General features: G+C 37.6%; 1 protein-coding gene across 2 annotated transcripts; it reads left to right on the top strand.

Annotated features, from left to right (window-relative positions):
* Window positions 1–1315: 1315 nt before the first annotated feature.
* Window positions 1316–15998, top strand: nobox (NOBOX oogenesis homeobox). 2 transcript variants are annotated; one of them, XM_028035260.1, is made up of 9 exons: window positions 1316–1616; window positions 3053–3816; window positions 8059–8221; window positions 9918–10024; window positions 10261–10406; window positions 10514–10647; window positions 12099–12345; window positions 13041–13336; window positions 15175–15998. In XM_028035260.1, exons 1-9 carry the CDS (start codon window positions 1583–1585, stop codon window positions 15618–15620), a joined length of 2337 nt encoding a protein of 778 aa, XP_027891061.1. In that variant the 5' UTR covers window positions 1316–1582; the 3' UTR covers window positions 15621–15998. The 2 variants fall into 2 exon arrangements, with proteins under 2 accessions (XP_027891061.1, XP_027891062.1); XM_028035261.1 differs by lacking the exon at window positions 1316–1616 and adding an exon at window positions 1629–2059.
* Window positions 15999–17035: the final 1037 nt, after the last annotated feature.

The following is a 17035-nucleotide window of genomic DNA, read 5'->3' as shown; positions in this document are numbered from 1 at the left end:
CTACAATGGGTTAGATCATTGGTAGGTACAAATGTAGACTAAGCAACACAAGAGAAACATTTTTTTTACGTAGATGGTTTATTGAGCAAAGAGTAAAACCCAACATAAACAGAAATATTTTAGATTTTCACATTTTCTGTATATGGTGATAAATAGAAATACCTAAATGCATTTTTCCCCCAAATATTATTTGTGCATAGGTTCGGGTGAACAAATAACAAATCTTACAAAGGCTTGAAGGACACTATACCTCAAGCAACCTGTATTCTCAACTCTTCCTCCATCTGGAACCATGAGTTTTAGATTAAATGCAAAGTTAACTTTGGGCTGAATAAAAGAGGACTCTAGACCACAGAGTAACATTCTGGTTTATTTTTCGCCCAGATCAGACACTTCTGACACTTTCTGAGGATCTGCAGTGACTCAACACAGAAAATGCTGCAGTTGTAGTCCTATTCGTGTGGCTCTGGCTTCAGCTGCTGTCCACACCTTTTGTGAATCATCCCCAGACTGTTAAACCGGTTCATTTCACAATCATTTCACTGATACACTTATTCCTATTGCTCTTGTTAATTTTTTTTGCCACACTTTTTCCTTTCACCCAACCTTCCATTGATCAGTTTGCATACAGCCCTCCATGAACAGGCAGCTTCTTTGGCAGTGATGACTTTTTGAAGCTCAGCCTCCTCCCTGAGGAAGGTGTGAGTGACTTCCAGCTTAATAGCAGTCAAGTCAGCAGTTTCTTTGATTATGTAGGCCGTCACATAACATTATTATTTTCTTCTTTTTTGCTGGCCTAATGTAAATTCTAAATTTCCAAGAATCTAGAATTTCCCAGAAGCCAAATTCATTACAGGAAAAATTATTAGAAAATAAACACTTGAAATATACAAGTATGTGATTAATCTTAAGAGTTTACTCAAGTCTATATTAAAGACTTGTGACATAAACAAACCACAGCAGCAGCCTATATGACTTATTTAAACTCTAAAACATTTGAACTAGTAATATGTTTCAGATGCAAAGACAGTGGTACAAAAAAATAGATTAAAAAAGTCATAAAATCTGTCTTTCATTTATTCTTTTCTTATCTTTTTTTGCTAAATATATTTTTGCAGCTCAATTTTAGAAAAATTATTTAAAAAATATATTTTTTAAAATATTCTTTATATATATATATATATTTTTTTTAAAGTTTTTTAACATCAAACTTTGTGATGTTAAAATATAGCAATTACACAAAGAGCTGTTGTCAATTAGACCAAGCTGTCGTTACTCTCCGATATCGATACTTTTTTTTTTTCTAAATCCTTCCAAATGTCTTAAAAATTATTTTTACAACGACGTCTGTCTCCAAAAACAATCTTGCCTTAACCATAAACAAAGTTCATGTGCAGTGAATTATTTCCTCCATGATTGGCTGCATCAGCTTCACCTTTCACGTGATCACTTCCTGTCACATCGCAGAGGCCTAATCAATCAATCAGGCTCGTTAAGGCGCTGCGCTGCGTCCCCCCGCTGCCTAACCCTGAGCGACATATTGGATTATTTGATTATCACGCTACTTTGACGGTAGCGTGATATGGACAAGGAAGGCGACTTAACTGAAGGTTTCGGTAAGGACAATCAGCCCGGCGTTTAATTGTTTTATTGTTTAATTGGCTCGTTTGTGGCGTTTTGGCTCGTTGTCGTCACTTTCCATGCCGGGTTTTTGAACTTTGCCAGACTTATTTAAATTCACAGCATCTCCTGCGACGGTGTAGCTCACAGTGGTGCTAGGAGACACTTTAAAAGCCGTGTTATTAACATTCCCGACCCGATGTTTGGACATGGGGACCAGGTAGAAGGTTTAGCAGCGGGAGCTAGCAGCGTGGAGTTAATTAACCGACAGGTGAGGCGGCGCGAGGCGTTGCACACCTGGGACATTAATTAGGTCACTGCAGCCCGCAGTTTCTCCTGAGGAACATCAGTCATGTGTAATGCTGCCTGCAGGACAACACGTGACCAGTCAGGCAGGATTTCATTTTAACTGTATAATATTTCAATGTAATACATGCAGGTGGGTTGAATATTAACGCGTTTGGCCTTTGCTACACCTGTAGAGGCTCGCAAAAGTGTGCACACCTCTCTTAAGACACCATAATGAGTTATTGTCCACTTTAAACGTGGCATATCTTGCTCAATTTAACAAACATCAGTTGTAGTCAAAAATGTAATCCTGTGATCCCTTGTAGCCTGTAAATTTAGCAAATTAATAAATGTCAGGAAAGTCTTGAATGTTTTTTTTTCAGAGTTATAAGAATTAATGGAAGGACTCTTAAGACTGAATGTTGAAATTAAATCAGAAAGTGTTCAGAGTAACTGGTGGACTCAGTTATTTAACCTGCTTGTTTTTAAACATTAAAGAAATCTATATTTTTCTTTCTGACAGATTTGTTTTTAAGTTAAGTTGTACAGCATATATGCCACATTAGTTCTGTAAAACTTTGCAAATGTTTCATTGTGGTCTACAAATATTGCATTGTTAAATTATCTTGAGGCATTAAACATGTTTTATATCCTTAGATTTGGTATATAAATAAACCTTATTTATATTTTTACATAGTAATGATCATCCATAGCTATACATTTTACATTTTTTGGTCAGGTGAATGAGTAATTGTGAATTAAGCTATACATATATCTATGTTGGTAAAAACTGTTGGAAAATCATTTAATCCAGTCTATAGGAGACACATTTTTACCAAAATGCGTATTTCTTTTAGTGAACAAAACTTAACATTTCTGAAACTCAAATTATATACAAATATATTTAATGAATCCTCAAACATGTCAAAAACCTGCACAATAATTGTAGGATGGATTTAACTTTGATTAGATCAGAAACATTTTTTAGGTTCTGCATTTATCTAGAAGAAGCGCTAGATGTTCCATTGTAATGACGTCTCTGAAGAAGATAAGTGAACTAATCATCTTTATTTATACATTTTAGCAGCTCTGTACTTCAGACAAAAAGAAAAAGGTTGAATGATCTTACTTTACCCTGTTTCAGACGGTTCAAGCCTGCTGTGTGAGGACCTGGAAGATCTGGAAACAAAGGACACTAAAGAGAAGATGAGCAGAGGAAGGGAAGAAGGAGATGAGAATGTGTTAAATCAGAGAGATAATGAAGAGACGAGAGGGGAGACGGCGCATGAAGAGAGGAACGAGGGGGAGGAAAATGGAAAAAACAAAGTTGTTGTGTCAGAGAAGGAACTGATGGAGACGAAGGAAGTGGAGCAGGTGAAGCCTGAGAGGAGCCTGCAAGCGGAGGATGAGGCGGCAGCACAGGATGTTAAGAAGCAAGATAAAGAGACCGAGATTAGCAGTGAAACAATTGTTGATAAGCGAGCGAGAAAAAATAAAAAAGTTACAGAAAAGAAAACTGTGCAGAAAAAGAGCAGGAAGAGGCGAGGCAAGAAGCAAAATGAGCACGTGAAAACCAGGAAAGGTGGAAAGAAGGTTGTCGGTGTGATGTTGGAGGAGGAAAAGAAAAGCAGGACCCAGGAAGTCTCAGTGTCGGCGTCAGAGGAGAGCTCAATTCAGTTTGATCCCTCAATAGGCCTGATTAGTAGCTGTGAGTTGTCTGATTCCGTTTATCTGGGTATGGAGACAACTGGGCTGTACTGTCCCCCGGTCCCTGTTCCAGTGCTGTATCCGGCCCAGCCACCAGTCCCGATCCAGTCTGCAGCGCCGCCATCACACGGTGGGACAAAACGACCCCACAGCCCCTCTCAGCCTCACTGTCTCCCCCAGAAGAGCCCCCAACCGCTCCAGGTGAAGTATCGCTGCTGTCACCTCTCCTCCATTTTTAAAGACAAACCTTTTACAGATTTCTTTTGTTGGGGCCTGCGAAAGCAGAGCATAGGAGAGCATTGAAATGCATTTCAATGCATTTCAGGCACCTGTTACTCTACACCTCAAAATAACTGCCTCTTCTTTTCACCGTTAATGCGGCTCGTACCGCTGTGTGCACCCCTACAATATCTATATCAAAACATGCGTCTGGATCTCGTCATGCCGGCTATTACTTCTATTGACATTTTGAGTAACCATGGCGACATAATTAGCAAAAAAAACGAGCCAAATTCAAATGAAAACAAATTCTAACTTGCACTGTTTTGTGTCAGTTTGGCTCAAAACAGATAGAATTTTGTCTCCCTCACACAAGAGAAGTTTTCTGGTAACCAAGAGCCACGAAGGAAACATCTGATTTGTACTTTTGCAAAATTTACCAACTGTAGATTTCTTGTTACTAAGCACATAAGCAGTAGATCAAAAGAGCTTATGTTTTATAAACAATAATTAATTTGGTGTTAAGAGATGAGCTTTTTTTTTTTTTTTTTCTGGTAACGAACTGCCACGAAGTATAAATCAGATTTTTGCTTTTGCTTTGCATGTCTGTTTCATAATATATTTACCACCAATGACAAAAAAACAACATTTTCACTTTTATGAAAAGTTCACCAACTGCACAGTTCTTGTTAAATAGTATAAGTAATATTTCAAAATAGCAGAAAAATCGTATGTTTTTTGAGCAATAACAATATTTGTTGTTAATCTGTTGCTAAGAGATGAGCGTTGGTAACCTGGTAACTAAGTGCCACAAATGAAAACATCTGATTTTTACTTTTGCAAAATTTACCAACTGTAAATTTTTTGTGTCTAAGCAGATAAATGGTATTTCAAAAGTGATTTTTTCATAAACAATAATGTTATTTATTATTAATTTGCTGTAAAGAGATTAGCTTTATTTTTATGGCAGTGAACTGCAATGAAGTATAAATCAAAATTTTCCTTTTGCTTTGAATGTTGGTTTTATATTTATCACCAATAACAAAAATTTGTTTTTCCCTTCTCTGAAAAATTGACCAACTGCACAATTCTTAAGTAGTGTAAGATAAATAGTATTTCAAAAGAGCAAAAGAAATCCTATGTTTTTTTTAACAATAATAATATTTGTTAATCTGTTGCTAAGAGATGAGCGCGTTTTCTGGTAACCAAGTGCCTCGAAGTATAAATCTAATTTTTACTTTCGCAAAATTTACCAAACTGTAAATCTCTTATCTAAGCAGATAGGCAGTATGTCAAAAGCTTATGTTTTATACACAATAATTAATTTGGCGTTAAGAGATGAACGTTTTATTTTCTGGTAATGAACTGCCACGAAGTATAAATCAGATTTTTACTTTTGTGTTTAATGTTTGTTTTATAATATATTTACCACCAATGACAAAAAAACATTTTCACTTTTCTGCAAAATCCACCAACTGCACAATTATTGTTAAGTAGTAAGTAGTGTAAGATAAGTAGTATTTCGAAAGAGCAGAAGAAATATTATGTTTTTTGAACAATAACAATATTTGTTGTTAATCTGTTGCTAAGAGACGAGAGTGTTTTCTGGTAACCAAGTGCTACGAAGTAAACATCTGAGTTTTACTTTTGCAAAATTTACCATCTGTAAATTTCTTGTGCCTAAGCAGATGAGCATAAGCAAAGAGTTTATGTTTTATAAACAATAATACTACTTTCTATTAATTTGGTGTTTAGAGATGAGTGTTTTTTTCTGGTAACGAACTGCCACGAAGTATAAATCAGATTTTTACTTTTGCGTTGAATGTTGAATGGCAGCATTTAGGATTTTGGCTCATTTTAGTTTATACATTAATTTTAACATGAATGGAGTAAGTCCATGTTGCTCAACATGCTTGTGACTCTCCACATGCTATTGAGTACATTGTAGCTTACTTTAGCATTAATGCTAATTTTTAGCATCAGAACGCTCTGTTGCTACCGACGGGCACACTTTGGCAGGCCCCATTTAAATTTCTTCAGAAATGTTCTAGTTTATATACAAGTTCTGCTGGTTTGACTGACCAAGTTCTGCTGAGTCTGATTTTTTTTTTATCACCCTCAGTTTTAATAATACTTCTGCATATTTTGGGGAAACTAACAGGTGTTTAATAACTCATTTGCCACATAGCCTAATGTGCATGAAATGATGCACACCTACAAACGTCTGTGTTATTAATGAAGCACCTGTGAAAATGCCATTTGGATATTAAAGCTTAATTTGAGGTGTGAAGTTATCATTTGGTAATGGAGCCTCTCTAAAGCTTACAGCGAGCGTGAGAGAAGTGTCAGATTGTGTGTTCACATTATTTTCCAGTTGAAAGCAGCACCTTCACCATGAAATCTGTTTTCTTTTTGTTGTTCATGATTTGAGTTGCAAGAGTTTAAGTTTTTCTTGTATTTCAGGATTCAACAGCTCTTTCCTAAATCAAAGAGCAACCCAAAGTACTGAAACTTAAAATGTTATCCCTCTGGCAATGATGATAATATATTGCAAAAATGAATCTCTTTTTTTTTTTTTTCTTTATCTTTAAATATAACACTGTCTTATAAACATATCCCAGAAAAAATACACATTCACTATCAAATTGTCTATTTTATAATAAATTAAAAAATAAAAGAATAAATAAAGCCCTGTACTGCTAAGCAATTTATTCAATTCAACATTCTTATGTAGCGCCATTTCACAAATGTCAAATCAAAGTATGAAAAAGTTATTTTAATTTCTTATTCTAGTTATCAACCTGTGCATACAGATACTTTGCTCTTATTTTGTTTAAATAGGAATTTTAACTGTGACATGACTTAACAATAAAGTATCTGTATTTTTGGACATAAAAGTGATAATGATTCAATAAACACACTGAACATGTTTTTATAGTTGGCTTTTCTACATTTAATGTTTTTTTAAAAATACCTACGATGAGGATATTTTTAAGTAACTGCAGACGAAGAGCCCTAGATGTCGGCTAATTAGGCTAGTTTATTTTTGACTGGACTCTGGACATCAGCCAGGCAAAGAGGGATTAAATGACTGTTGTTGCATCCATCAATCCTGCCTCTTTGTCTATTTCAAGTTGACTTTAATGTGCTTTGCTGGAAAGAAAGACAGAACTGTGCACACTGAAGATCTGCTTAAGTGTGAGTGGTCGTCTGTCACAAAGCCTGATGTGTAAAGAGCTGGTTTAGTAAAGGATATTTTCAGTGCCTAACGTAGTGCTTAAACTTGTTAAAACTCGCCCATTTCTAGTCACCAGCCAAGCTACCAGTGAATCTCTAATTGATTATAGCGGTATTTTAAATGTCAAATCTACAAAAACTTGTTTTGATCTGTTCATTTAGGGATTATTTCAGTCAAATTATGCCTTTCAAATGTTTGTCATCCTGGGTGAGCATGATGTTTATACAGATTAGATCAGGTAATTCATAACTTTATTAACTAATAACCTCCCATTTTGGAAAAGTTTTGTAGAAAAACAAATATATTTTCACACTTTAATAAATGTCTTGCAGTGGCAATTTTATATTTAAATGATAAACGTGATGCCTTTTTAAAAAATGCGTTCTACATGATATAATTGACTTAAATACAACCTTAGGTCTTGCGTAATTGCAGGTCTCTTTTTTTTCTTTTAATGGACTAACCAATTAACACAAAACTGAGAAAATCATTATCTGCTTCCTACAGCCGCTGTGCACAGACATATTAGTTGTGCATAAGAAACATAATCAGCCAACACTGGAAATTAGTAGCTTGCTCCTTAAAGTCCAAAGCCAACTTCTATTGTTAGAAAATCACAGCAGCATTGCTTTCAATTGGTTGTAACGTTCAAAAGACAGGATATCATGTTGATATCATTAGGCTGCCTGCATAGACTGGAGGAGCCTTAAAGCATTTTCATGCATGACAAGCGCTTCTGTATTCCTATACATTTATCCCTGTTCCTTTCTGAGTGTTTTTTTTTTTGGTTCCATATTTCAAGGATGTCCACTTGATTTATCCGCCACAGATTCATAGTTAGATTTTGAAATTGTCTTCTGAAATGAAAAAAAAAATTAGAATAATTTTATTTTCTTAAAAAGAAGACATACAGATAAATAAATGGTAATAACCAAGAATTTGACAGGATATCGTTCTTGAGTTGATGCTGATTTATATTGTTGCAGATAGAGATAAGTGAAGTGTACTCCACCCGACGCTCCATCCGATACAGCAACAGAGGCCGAGGTCGGGCGCTCAGCTGTCCTCTGCCGCCGGGGTCCGAGTTGTTGGACTGCGTCCCACTACCACCTGCCCCGAGGAAGAAGACACGGACGCTCTACAGTACAGGTAGAGGGTGTCTGTTTTATACACACACCATTATTTAGCTTCATTACATAGGTAATCATCTCAACAATGTGACATGTGTGCAAGAAAATATCTGGATAACAAGGAATGTTTAAAATGATGAAAAACAACGAAAGTACAATCACCTGGTGAGACAAGAGTCCCCACCGTTAAAACAAAATTGTAATCGCAGCTTTTGATTCAGGTTTAGGAGTCGGCATTCTTTGGCAGACGTCTATCAGCAGACCACATCAGGCCAATACTAGCCCACACAAGCACGTAAAAGTTCCCAAAATTATCAGATTGACACGAAACACTGACATTTAACAGAACATGCATGTTGTGGCGCAACAACATCCCACGTTTTGAACATCTCAGAGCTCTGACCATCATCTAGAATGGAAAGAATATGACGCAAAGTGCAAACCTATCAAGATGTGGCCATTTACTGATAGTGACAAGGGTAGCATCACCCAAGAGGCTGGCTCTTACTCTGAATATATAATTACTATAGTGCAAAATGGTGGGAGCAGCATCATGCTGTGGGCGTCCTTTGCTCAAGCAGCGACAGGAAGCTGTTACTCATTTACAAAAAATGAGTAAATCTAAATAGAAAAGGGAACAGTGAAACAAAAGCTGTTGGATACTGCAAAGACTTTAGGCGTCCCTTTCTCATGCAGCCAGAACAACCATTCAGTAGTTTAGATCAGGGGTGGAAATTAACACCCGCCACTGGCCAAATGCGGGGAAAAGCATTAAGTGGCGTTTAAATTGGAGCAACACACTGTGGCGGGTTGACAATTTGAACAGAAAAAAAAGCTCCATTCAGTTTGAACTTCTGTCCAGGGGAGGACTGACCATCTGGGATACAGACTAATGCACATACTGTAATATGGGGCGGCCCTAGGCTGTCATAATTTAACAAAAACAGTACATGAAATATAATTTTTATCGACCGCTGAAGGAGGAAATTATTGCAAGAATTGTAGGGTTGTGTACTTCAAGTGAACTTATTGCTTCATACCTCTGTTAAGGTGTCCATGCTTTGCTATGTTAAATTATTCTGTAGACGTACATATGTATGGCAAACTTTTTGTCAGTAAATCGGTTTTCATAGAGTTAAGAATAAATCGTATATTTTGTAGAACTTGCTTGTACAGGTGGGGTTTGTAATCGAAAGAGAAAAATCAGTGGCTGGTGAAATGTCTGAGTGGCCAGTAAAAACATTTCTCTACCAGCCACTGTGGCTGGTGGACAAAATTTTTAATTTCCACCCCTGGTTTAGATTAGCCTATGTATCTGTCTAAAGTCAAACTTTAGATCTAAATCCAACCGAGAACACATGGCATGACTTGAAAATTTATGTTTGCAAACACACTTTATATAATCAGACTGAGCTTGAGCTTTTTTGCAACAGTTTGTCTGTAAATCTGCAAAGCTGGTAGAGATGCAATCCAAAACGCTTAAAACTGTAGTTTAGCAAAATAAAGGAAGAATTCAAATATTATCAGATGTTTGTTTTTCTGAGAAGTTTTTAAAATCATGCAGATTTGCTGTAGTGTTTCACAATTAGACACATCTTTCACATAAAATCCTTCTTAGAAAGATGAAATGTGTGATTGTAATTCAAAAATGCTACAGTGTTCAAAGGTTGAAGTGTTTTTCAAGTAGTTGATGTCTGTGTATTTGGCTGTTTCAGACCAGCTGGAGCATTTAGAGGCGTTGTTCCAGGAGGATCACTATCCTGATGCAGAGAAGAGGAAAATTATTGCTGCATCAGTTGGTGTCACCCCTCAGAGGATTATGGTCAGACCATCCTTCTGCTCTTCTGATCTCCACAAACTAATGAACACATTCATTATTTGGTCATTTACTTTCTACAACAAAGAACAGATCATTAACGCAGACAACTCTCAACTCCCTATTTTGTAGTTTTGCTCGTCATCTTTCATTCTTTTAAAATCAGTTTCTATGTTCACTCACTGTAGTTTTTGAACTGAAATTGATTTAATCTTGTTCTTCTCCATGTTGCTGTTTGTCAGGTTTGGTTTCAGAACCGCAGGGCGAAGTGGAGGAAAGTGCGTTCAATTACAGCTAAGGCTGAAACTGCACTGAGCAGAGATGAACACAGTACGAATAGTCCAAATCATAAAATCAATCCTCATTTAGCTATGCTGACATCCAGCAGGTACTTCAGTAAGAACCTTATTTTCAGTGATTGCATTTTAGGTAACATTTCAGATTTACCATTTATAGTGTTCTTCTTTTTTTCTTTTCTTTTTTTACTCGGTTTAGGAAAGGAGTGCCTTCTTTTTCTGGCCATATTGCAGGTTCAGTACCACAGATTGCCTCTGCAGCTGCTTTTCCCACACTGTCCACTCAAACGCCATCCTCCTTCAGTAGTCTGTTGGAGAGTCTTAACAGCCCAGGTACGTAAACAACTATTAATAGAACTGATATGTCCCAGTGCCTTTAGTTACAATGCATTTCTGTTGTATTCTCGCTATCCTTCTTTCTCTCCTCTACTCTTCTTTCCTTCTTTTCTCTTGTCTCCCATCTTTCTTGCATTCTTTTCCCCTTTCTTTACCATCTCCATGCCCATTACATTTGAAATAAACCCAAAGCAAATTCTACTAAAGTTTTATGTACATAACAATTGGGGAGACATAGTGACAGCAATAATGCTCCACTTGTGAGTGTAAATCTGTTGGACCAGTCAGACAGGATGTGTTAGAAAGAAGAAATGCATTTGTGTGTTTTTTTTCTGATTTGACACAAGCTGCAGTTTTTGAAAGTTAATTAGTTTGTGATCAGCTGCAAACCCAGCTCTGACTGATTGTGTTATTAAATGAAATTCGTCCATGGTTTTCATAAGGATAACTATCTGAACACCAGTTTAACAGGTTTCTAGGGTGCATCCACATCAGTCCTGTTTAGTCCACTTTAATTGAACTCTACTTTCTTTTCTTAGAAAGTCCGGTTTGTTTTGGGAGGTGTTAATGTGCAATCGAATTCAGATTTTGCTGAAAAAAGCAAAATCTGATCTGCCTAAAAACCTAGGTCTCAGTTCGGTTGAAATTAAGTCTTGTGCAATTTGAATTCACATGTGAATGCCAAGTGAACTGGAAACCGCTCCAAAAGCAGGAAGCTGACTAACGCGAATGGCATTCTGGTTAAATTCAACCAAAACGAACATGCGAGTCTAAAGCTAGAGGATGAAATAGCTTGTGGTCTTTAGCCAAAGACAAAAGGAAAATCCTGCAATCGCTAAAATCTGACACCATTCAAATTTTGTTTGCAGAAGAATGTTGCGCTCAATGTCTTCTTCAGAGGTTTTTAGATAATTTCCTTAAGTGGTTTTTGGTGCAGCGCCACCACAGGCGAGAGGGTGAACCGGTTTTTCAAAAGGTTTGGCTCGTTTGATGCAAAGTGAAAGCAAATCGCCCCAGCTGAAAATGGAACAAATGTTGCAACTTTGGTCCACAACTGGCCAGAGTCCACTGGACTATCTGGTGCCTCAGCTTCATCTGTTTATTTCTGGTTTGGTTGGAAGAAACCGCCACACATCTTTTGAGAGAACATACATCTACTTCTACGACATCATCTGCAGCCCACTCTCTTGGGAATGAATGAAGGAATACATTTTCAGCTCTTTCACCCAGTGCTTTGTCTTAGCTCAACATAATTTAACTGTAGCTCTGTTTTGACCTTATTTTTTGTATTTCTAAGCATCAGCAGAAGGTAGTGGTCAGACAAGTGATGCTTTGAATTGCTTCCTTCAACTACTGATATGTTTTACCAAACAGTTTATTTCTTAGTATATTATGATAAGTTGTTCTTGATGAATGGGATTTTTTCACACATTTGTTTTATCTTGAAGGTCAGAGTAGAGGGAGAGAAATGAGCTCGGGGAATTTGCCAGAGTATCATCAGCCCCGTCCCATGCACAGCCCTCCCCCCCTGCGACGAGCCAGCCTCCCTCAGTTTCCTCCTGTGTTTAACTCCGTCACACCAACTCTGTCTCTCCTCAACACCCCAGCCCACACCCCACCCCTGTTTCTCGATGCTCTGGAGAGCGGTGCCTCGTTGGCTCATTTCGACACCCAGTCTCACCAGAATGACACCAGGTAAGTTTAAAACTCAGTAAACTGCGTTATGAGTACTAGAGAATAATTCAAACATGAAGACGTGCAACAACTGACAGGGAGACTGAGCGTAGGCAGAGAGGGATCCTGTGAAATGATGATGGCTCACACAGAGATGGTTGTACGAGAGAGTGGGTGACAGCTGGTGGTCTGAAATATTTCAGACGTCACGCTGCGAGACTGTTGTAGTTAATAAATCGATTTGAATAAAGTCAGCTTTGTTTTACAGCAGCTAGAGTTTCCACCAATGAAATGGGAGACTCAAAATGCAACACAGAGCAAGATCCACTTTGAAAAATATGGAAGCAATCAGTTGACCCAAATTACATTTATATATGTTGGAACTAGGAAAAGACAGGATTTTGAAAGGCTGTATTGTGTTTTATTTTTACTTTAAGTGAACACATAAAGAATATGCTGTTGCTGCTCTGGGGTGGTGAGGGGAAAAACTTCAACAAAAAAAATATTGGAACAAATCTGAGAACCTCTAACCTTAACCCCAAACATTACCTGCCAAGTTGTGAAAACTGTAGCTGCTGAGCTGACAGTTTCTTGGACTGATGGTACTGGAAGCTTAAACCTTGCAGTGCTTTGTCAGCAACATCCAGTTAAACCTCTTTTGTAACTCAGTGGATATATACTTATATTTGTTAATGTGTCTTCTGTGATCCCCGCAGCTTACTCTTTGACTTTGCGGAGAAGCTGAGCCAGCAGAGCAACTCCTTGTCTTATCAGCTTCAAAACTCCTTTCCAACCAGCCAGCATCAGCCTCAAACATCTGTACCCCACATGGCCTACCTTACTCCATCACCCTACCTCACCCCCAACCCTCCAGATTCCAACCCTACCGCCTACCTTACGTTTGGACCTGGAGGAAGCTCGGCTAGACTGGTCACATACTCAACAGGTGGTCACAACTTCTTTCAGTCCCAGAGGACCGGACAGATCCTGCTGCAGCCAACCGGCCACCATGGTGAGACACTGGGTTGAGACCAAAGCTGTTTGGAAATTCATTAAATGTGTAGCATAGAATAAACATGCATTTAGTTGTCTTCAGCCTCTGAATCCTCGCTGAATTTAAAGCAGCATTACGGAAATCTCACTCAATTAAATGCAGTAATTGCTCAGAGCTGCAGATTGTGTTTGCTGTTCATCACTGCAAACAATCCTTGCAAATTCTTGCTGCTGAGAAGGGCTGGTGCCCGCATGATGGATAATCTGCACATCTGTGAATGCACTGAGATACGGGCTGTAAAGCAACATATGGTCCTACACATGTAACTAATTTAAATGAGCTGAGATGAGTCAAAAATGTGCCTGAGAAAGCTTTGATTATGTGAGCAGCCGAATAACAATAATAATGTACGTATATTTTGTAAATTTGTCTTCATTTTCCTCATTCTTGCAGGATTAAAATATATTATTTCGGCTAGAAAATCTGAGAAAGAGAAACCACATACTCGCATACACAATCAGTGTTTTGTCAAAATCGAAAGATCTGCATCCAGATGTTTCTGTCTGCAAGTTATTCAATCATTATTTAATCATATTCAAAGACTATATTTAATTTTCAATTTAATAGCTATTCCAGGGATTGTGCTCAGTGAATTCAAAGCCCTTTTTCTGGCTCTGTTCATATATTTGGCATTAATAACAATAGGACATTCAGATATTGTATATATTATGAATCATCATACATTTGTTGTACATATCAATGCAGTAATAGTTCATAAATGAATGGCACTTGAACTTGATTTTAAAGGATCTGTAATTATGTAACATAATTCAATCCAGGTTGATTAGTTCATATACTTTTCTCATTGGAAACTGGTTCTAATGCCAAAGAGCATTGGAAATTATTCTGTTTTGTGTTTTCAGAAATGTGAGATATTTCTGAAAAGTTATTTCTCCTCATTGACTAAATTCAAATTTGCTGCTCCCTGACTGCATGGCGCTCTGGGCAAGGAGCTGGAATGAGTCTCAAAAAAGAAGAACTGCTTAATTTATAATCAGACACATTTTGTGTTGGTCTTTGGGATCTGTGTGTACATCACCATGGAGGATAAAATGTATGACAAGAGTGGCAGATAAGAATGATGAAGCTGGCTGACAGCTGCAGTGCAGTAAGACTTTTGTGAGAACTAGCAGCAGCTGTTGGGCTTAATGAGAGATTTGGGATGAGAAAGAGAAAAAAATATGATGGGAACTGAATAAGGAACAGCATCCAGATCAAGTGGGTTCATCTGAGCTGCTTTTCAGGGTTTGACTCTTTATCTTTTGGTGTTTCCATAGTGGGAAATGGCAGATAGATGGCCATTTCTACTGGAAACTTGCTGGACATAGTTTCCAGTAAGGCAACTATGTCTCCTTACTGGACATAGTTTCAATCAATCAAAAGTTTGGACACACCTTCTCGATCACTTTAATGGGAGGTTGTCCAAACCTTTCCAGCCAGCATTGGAAACAATTATTGCTATTCTGTTTATATATATATTTTAAACTTTATTTAAATAATTGTGCTACTTCTAAGCCTGTATAGCTTTTCTCATTTTTAGCGTACATTGAGAGTTTTCTCCACGTCCATAACCCACAGGGAATGCTGATACTTCAGCGATGAACTCTTCCTCTCAGAAAGCGCTTACATGGCAACTGTTTCCCACAACTGCACCATGTTGTGGGTGTCATGACAGCGATACTGAATGGTGAAATATTCCATGAAAAAGTTTAATAGAAATTCCTGCTCTTGGTGTTTTTTCTCAATTAAAAGCTTATTTGCTGCAGTTTTTATTGTTTTTCTTTTTCCTCTGCCAGGTGGGGTGGCATCGTACCAGTCGTATCCGTGGAGTAACTTGTACAGTCAGCCGGGCGTCCACCAGCGCACCCAGTGTCCCTCCACCTTCTCAGCCAGCTTAGGATCCGTTCGAGACCTCCAGACCCCCTCTACCTCCAGCCTGCCTGCCCATCCTGGCTTTCAGGTGGGGGAGCATAACCCTTCACATACAAACTTGCAGCAAGCAGCAGAGACCCAGTCACACATTCCCACCAGCACCACCGTCCTCCCACCAGTGTCCACTCTGCGACCCTCCTGTCTCAGAGCTGAGACTACTCCGACCAGTTCTTCATCGCTGCTTCCCTCTCAGGTCAGCTCCACATCTCCTCAAAGCCCTTCAGCACCCTCTTGTGTTAAATTGGAGTATGACAGCCCTCGAGAGATTCACAGTCACTTCCACTGTGATTTCTCCCCAATACAGTTTTGAATCCGTGTTTGAGTTTCCCTTGTGTGTAAATAGTGTAACATTTTTGTATATTTGGTATTATTAATATAATCTTCTCAGTGGAAATGTTTGTGTCTTAATACTTTGTTGGGCTGCGTAAAGCTCAGCTCCAGTAAATACAAATGGAAAGGTTCATTTTATGTGCTTAAATTGCATTTAAAGCAGATCTGCTAACAAATCATATACATTTTTATTCAAGACAGTTTTGTTTTGGACTTTAAGTGCACAACTTGGTTATTATCCTGTAAATCTTAGCAAGCATGCACAAGTTTCCTTATTTATCTTGGGTACTATAAAGGCAGATTGGTACTGGACATGTTAAAAAAGAAAGGTGTAAACAAATACAAAAGTAAAACCTTATTTTGTTCTGTTTTTATTTTATTCAGATTTAAAATAAGATGTAGGATGGTTCCATGCCCATTTTTAAAAGTTTACATAATCTACTATGGTGTGAGGCAAAGTGGTTGGCAAAAAAGAAGTTATTTTGTAGAAGTAAATACATTTTTCATATAAACGGTAAAGCCCTAGTGACCTAACCGGATCAGAAAATATAGCTTTCTTGTCTCCACAAGTAAACTATATATTTACTTTATTTACTCTGCAAATTTCACAAACCTGGAGCCTTTAACCCAGTGGGTATGAGTTTCTATGTATGAAGTATGATTTATGTGTAATGACAGCATCACAGTTCATACGTCCCTTAAATTAAATGGATAAATTGAATGATTTCAGTGACCATAATAACAGGTCAAATCAAATTTTTGTTTTATTGTGCAACTATGTTTCTGCAGCAGCTCTGTAATATATGCATTGAACAACAATTAGAAACACAATCACGTCGCTTTCGGTCTGCCTCACTTTCAGCTTAAATGTTCTTAAAAAAAGAAATCAGGAAATTTGTTCCCTTCTTTCATATTATCACAATAATTTTAGCTAATGAAACGCTACCATGATTCACTTGACTGGAATTTTACTGAAAAATCTCATGGGATTTGAAAAACGGGTATGATATTAGGAAGCTGGAGGTTTTGGGAAGTGGGATAAGGTTTCTCAGGAAGATTGACAGAAACTGGTTTCTGGTTATGAAACACATTTTCAGTTGGTTAAACATCCATAAGGAGATTTAAGAACTAACAATGCTTTTCATAAAGTGCTGGTATTTTGGAGAAACACCTCGTAATAACTGTTTCAACTATTTCAATTGTTCTTATTTGAATTGTTTGCTGCAAACAGCTACTAGTTTGGAAATTTTTCCTGAATACCTACTTTGCAGTAAGAGTTGAATAATTTTAGATGCATCTGTTTTTAAAATGCTAAAACATGAACAGGTGTCAAAAATGTTGCTTTGAGTTCAGAACTGTGCAGATTCTGGTCATGTCAAATATCCATGAGTTCTG

Source organism: Xiphophorus couchianus, chromosome 13, assembly GCF_001444195.1.
Source record: "Xiphophorus couchianus chromosome 13, X_couchianus-1.0, whole genome shotgun sequence".
Classification (NCBI taxonomy): domain Eukaryota; kingdom Metazoa; phylum Chordata; class Actinopteri; order Cyprinodontiformes; family Poeciliidae; genus Xiphophorus; species Xiphophorus couchianus.
The sequence above is the reverse complement of the archived record's forward strand: the minus strand, read 5'-3'. Positions and strand labels throughout refer to the sequence as shown.

What these genes read in the sequence shown, in the direction of transcription:
- nobox (XM_028035260.1), top strand. Translation starts at nt 1,583, where the DNA reads ATGGACAAGGAAGGCGACTTAACTGAAGGTTTCG. An exon ending in AGAGCCCCCAACCGCTCCAG is followed by an intron (nt 3,817 to 8,058) that starts GTGAAGTATCGC and finishes ATATTGTTGCAG; the next exon opens with ATAGAGATAAGTGAAGTGTA. An exon ending in ACGGACGCTCTACAGTACAG is followed by an intron (nt 8,222 to 9,917) that starts GTAGAGGGTGTC and finishes TGGCTGTTTCAG; the next exon opens with ACCAGCTGGAGCATTTAGAG.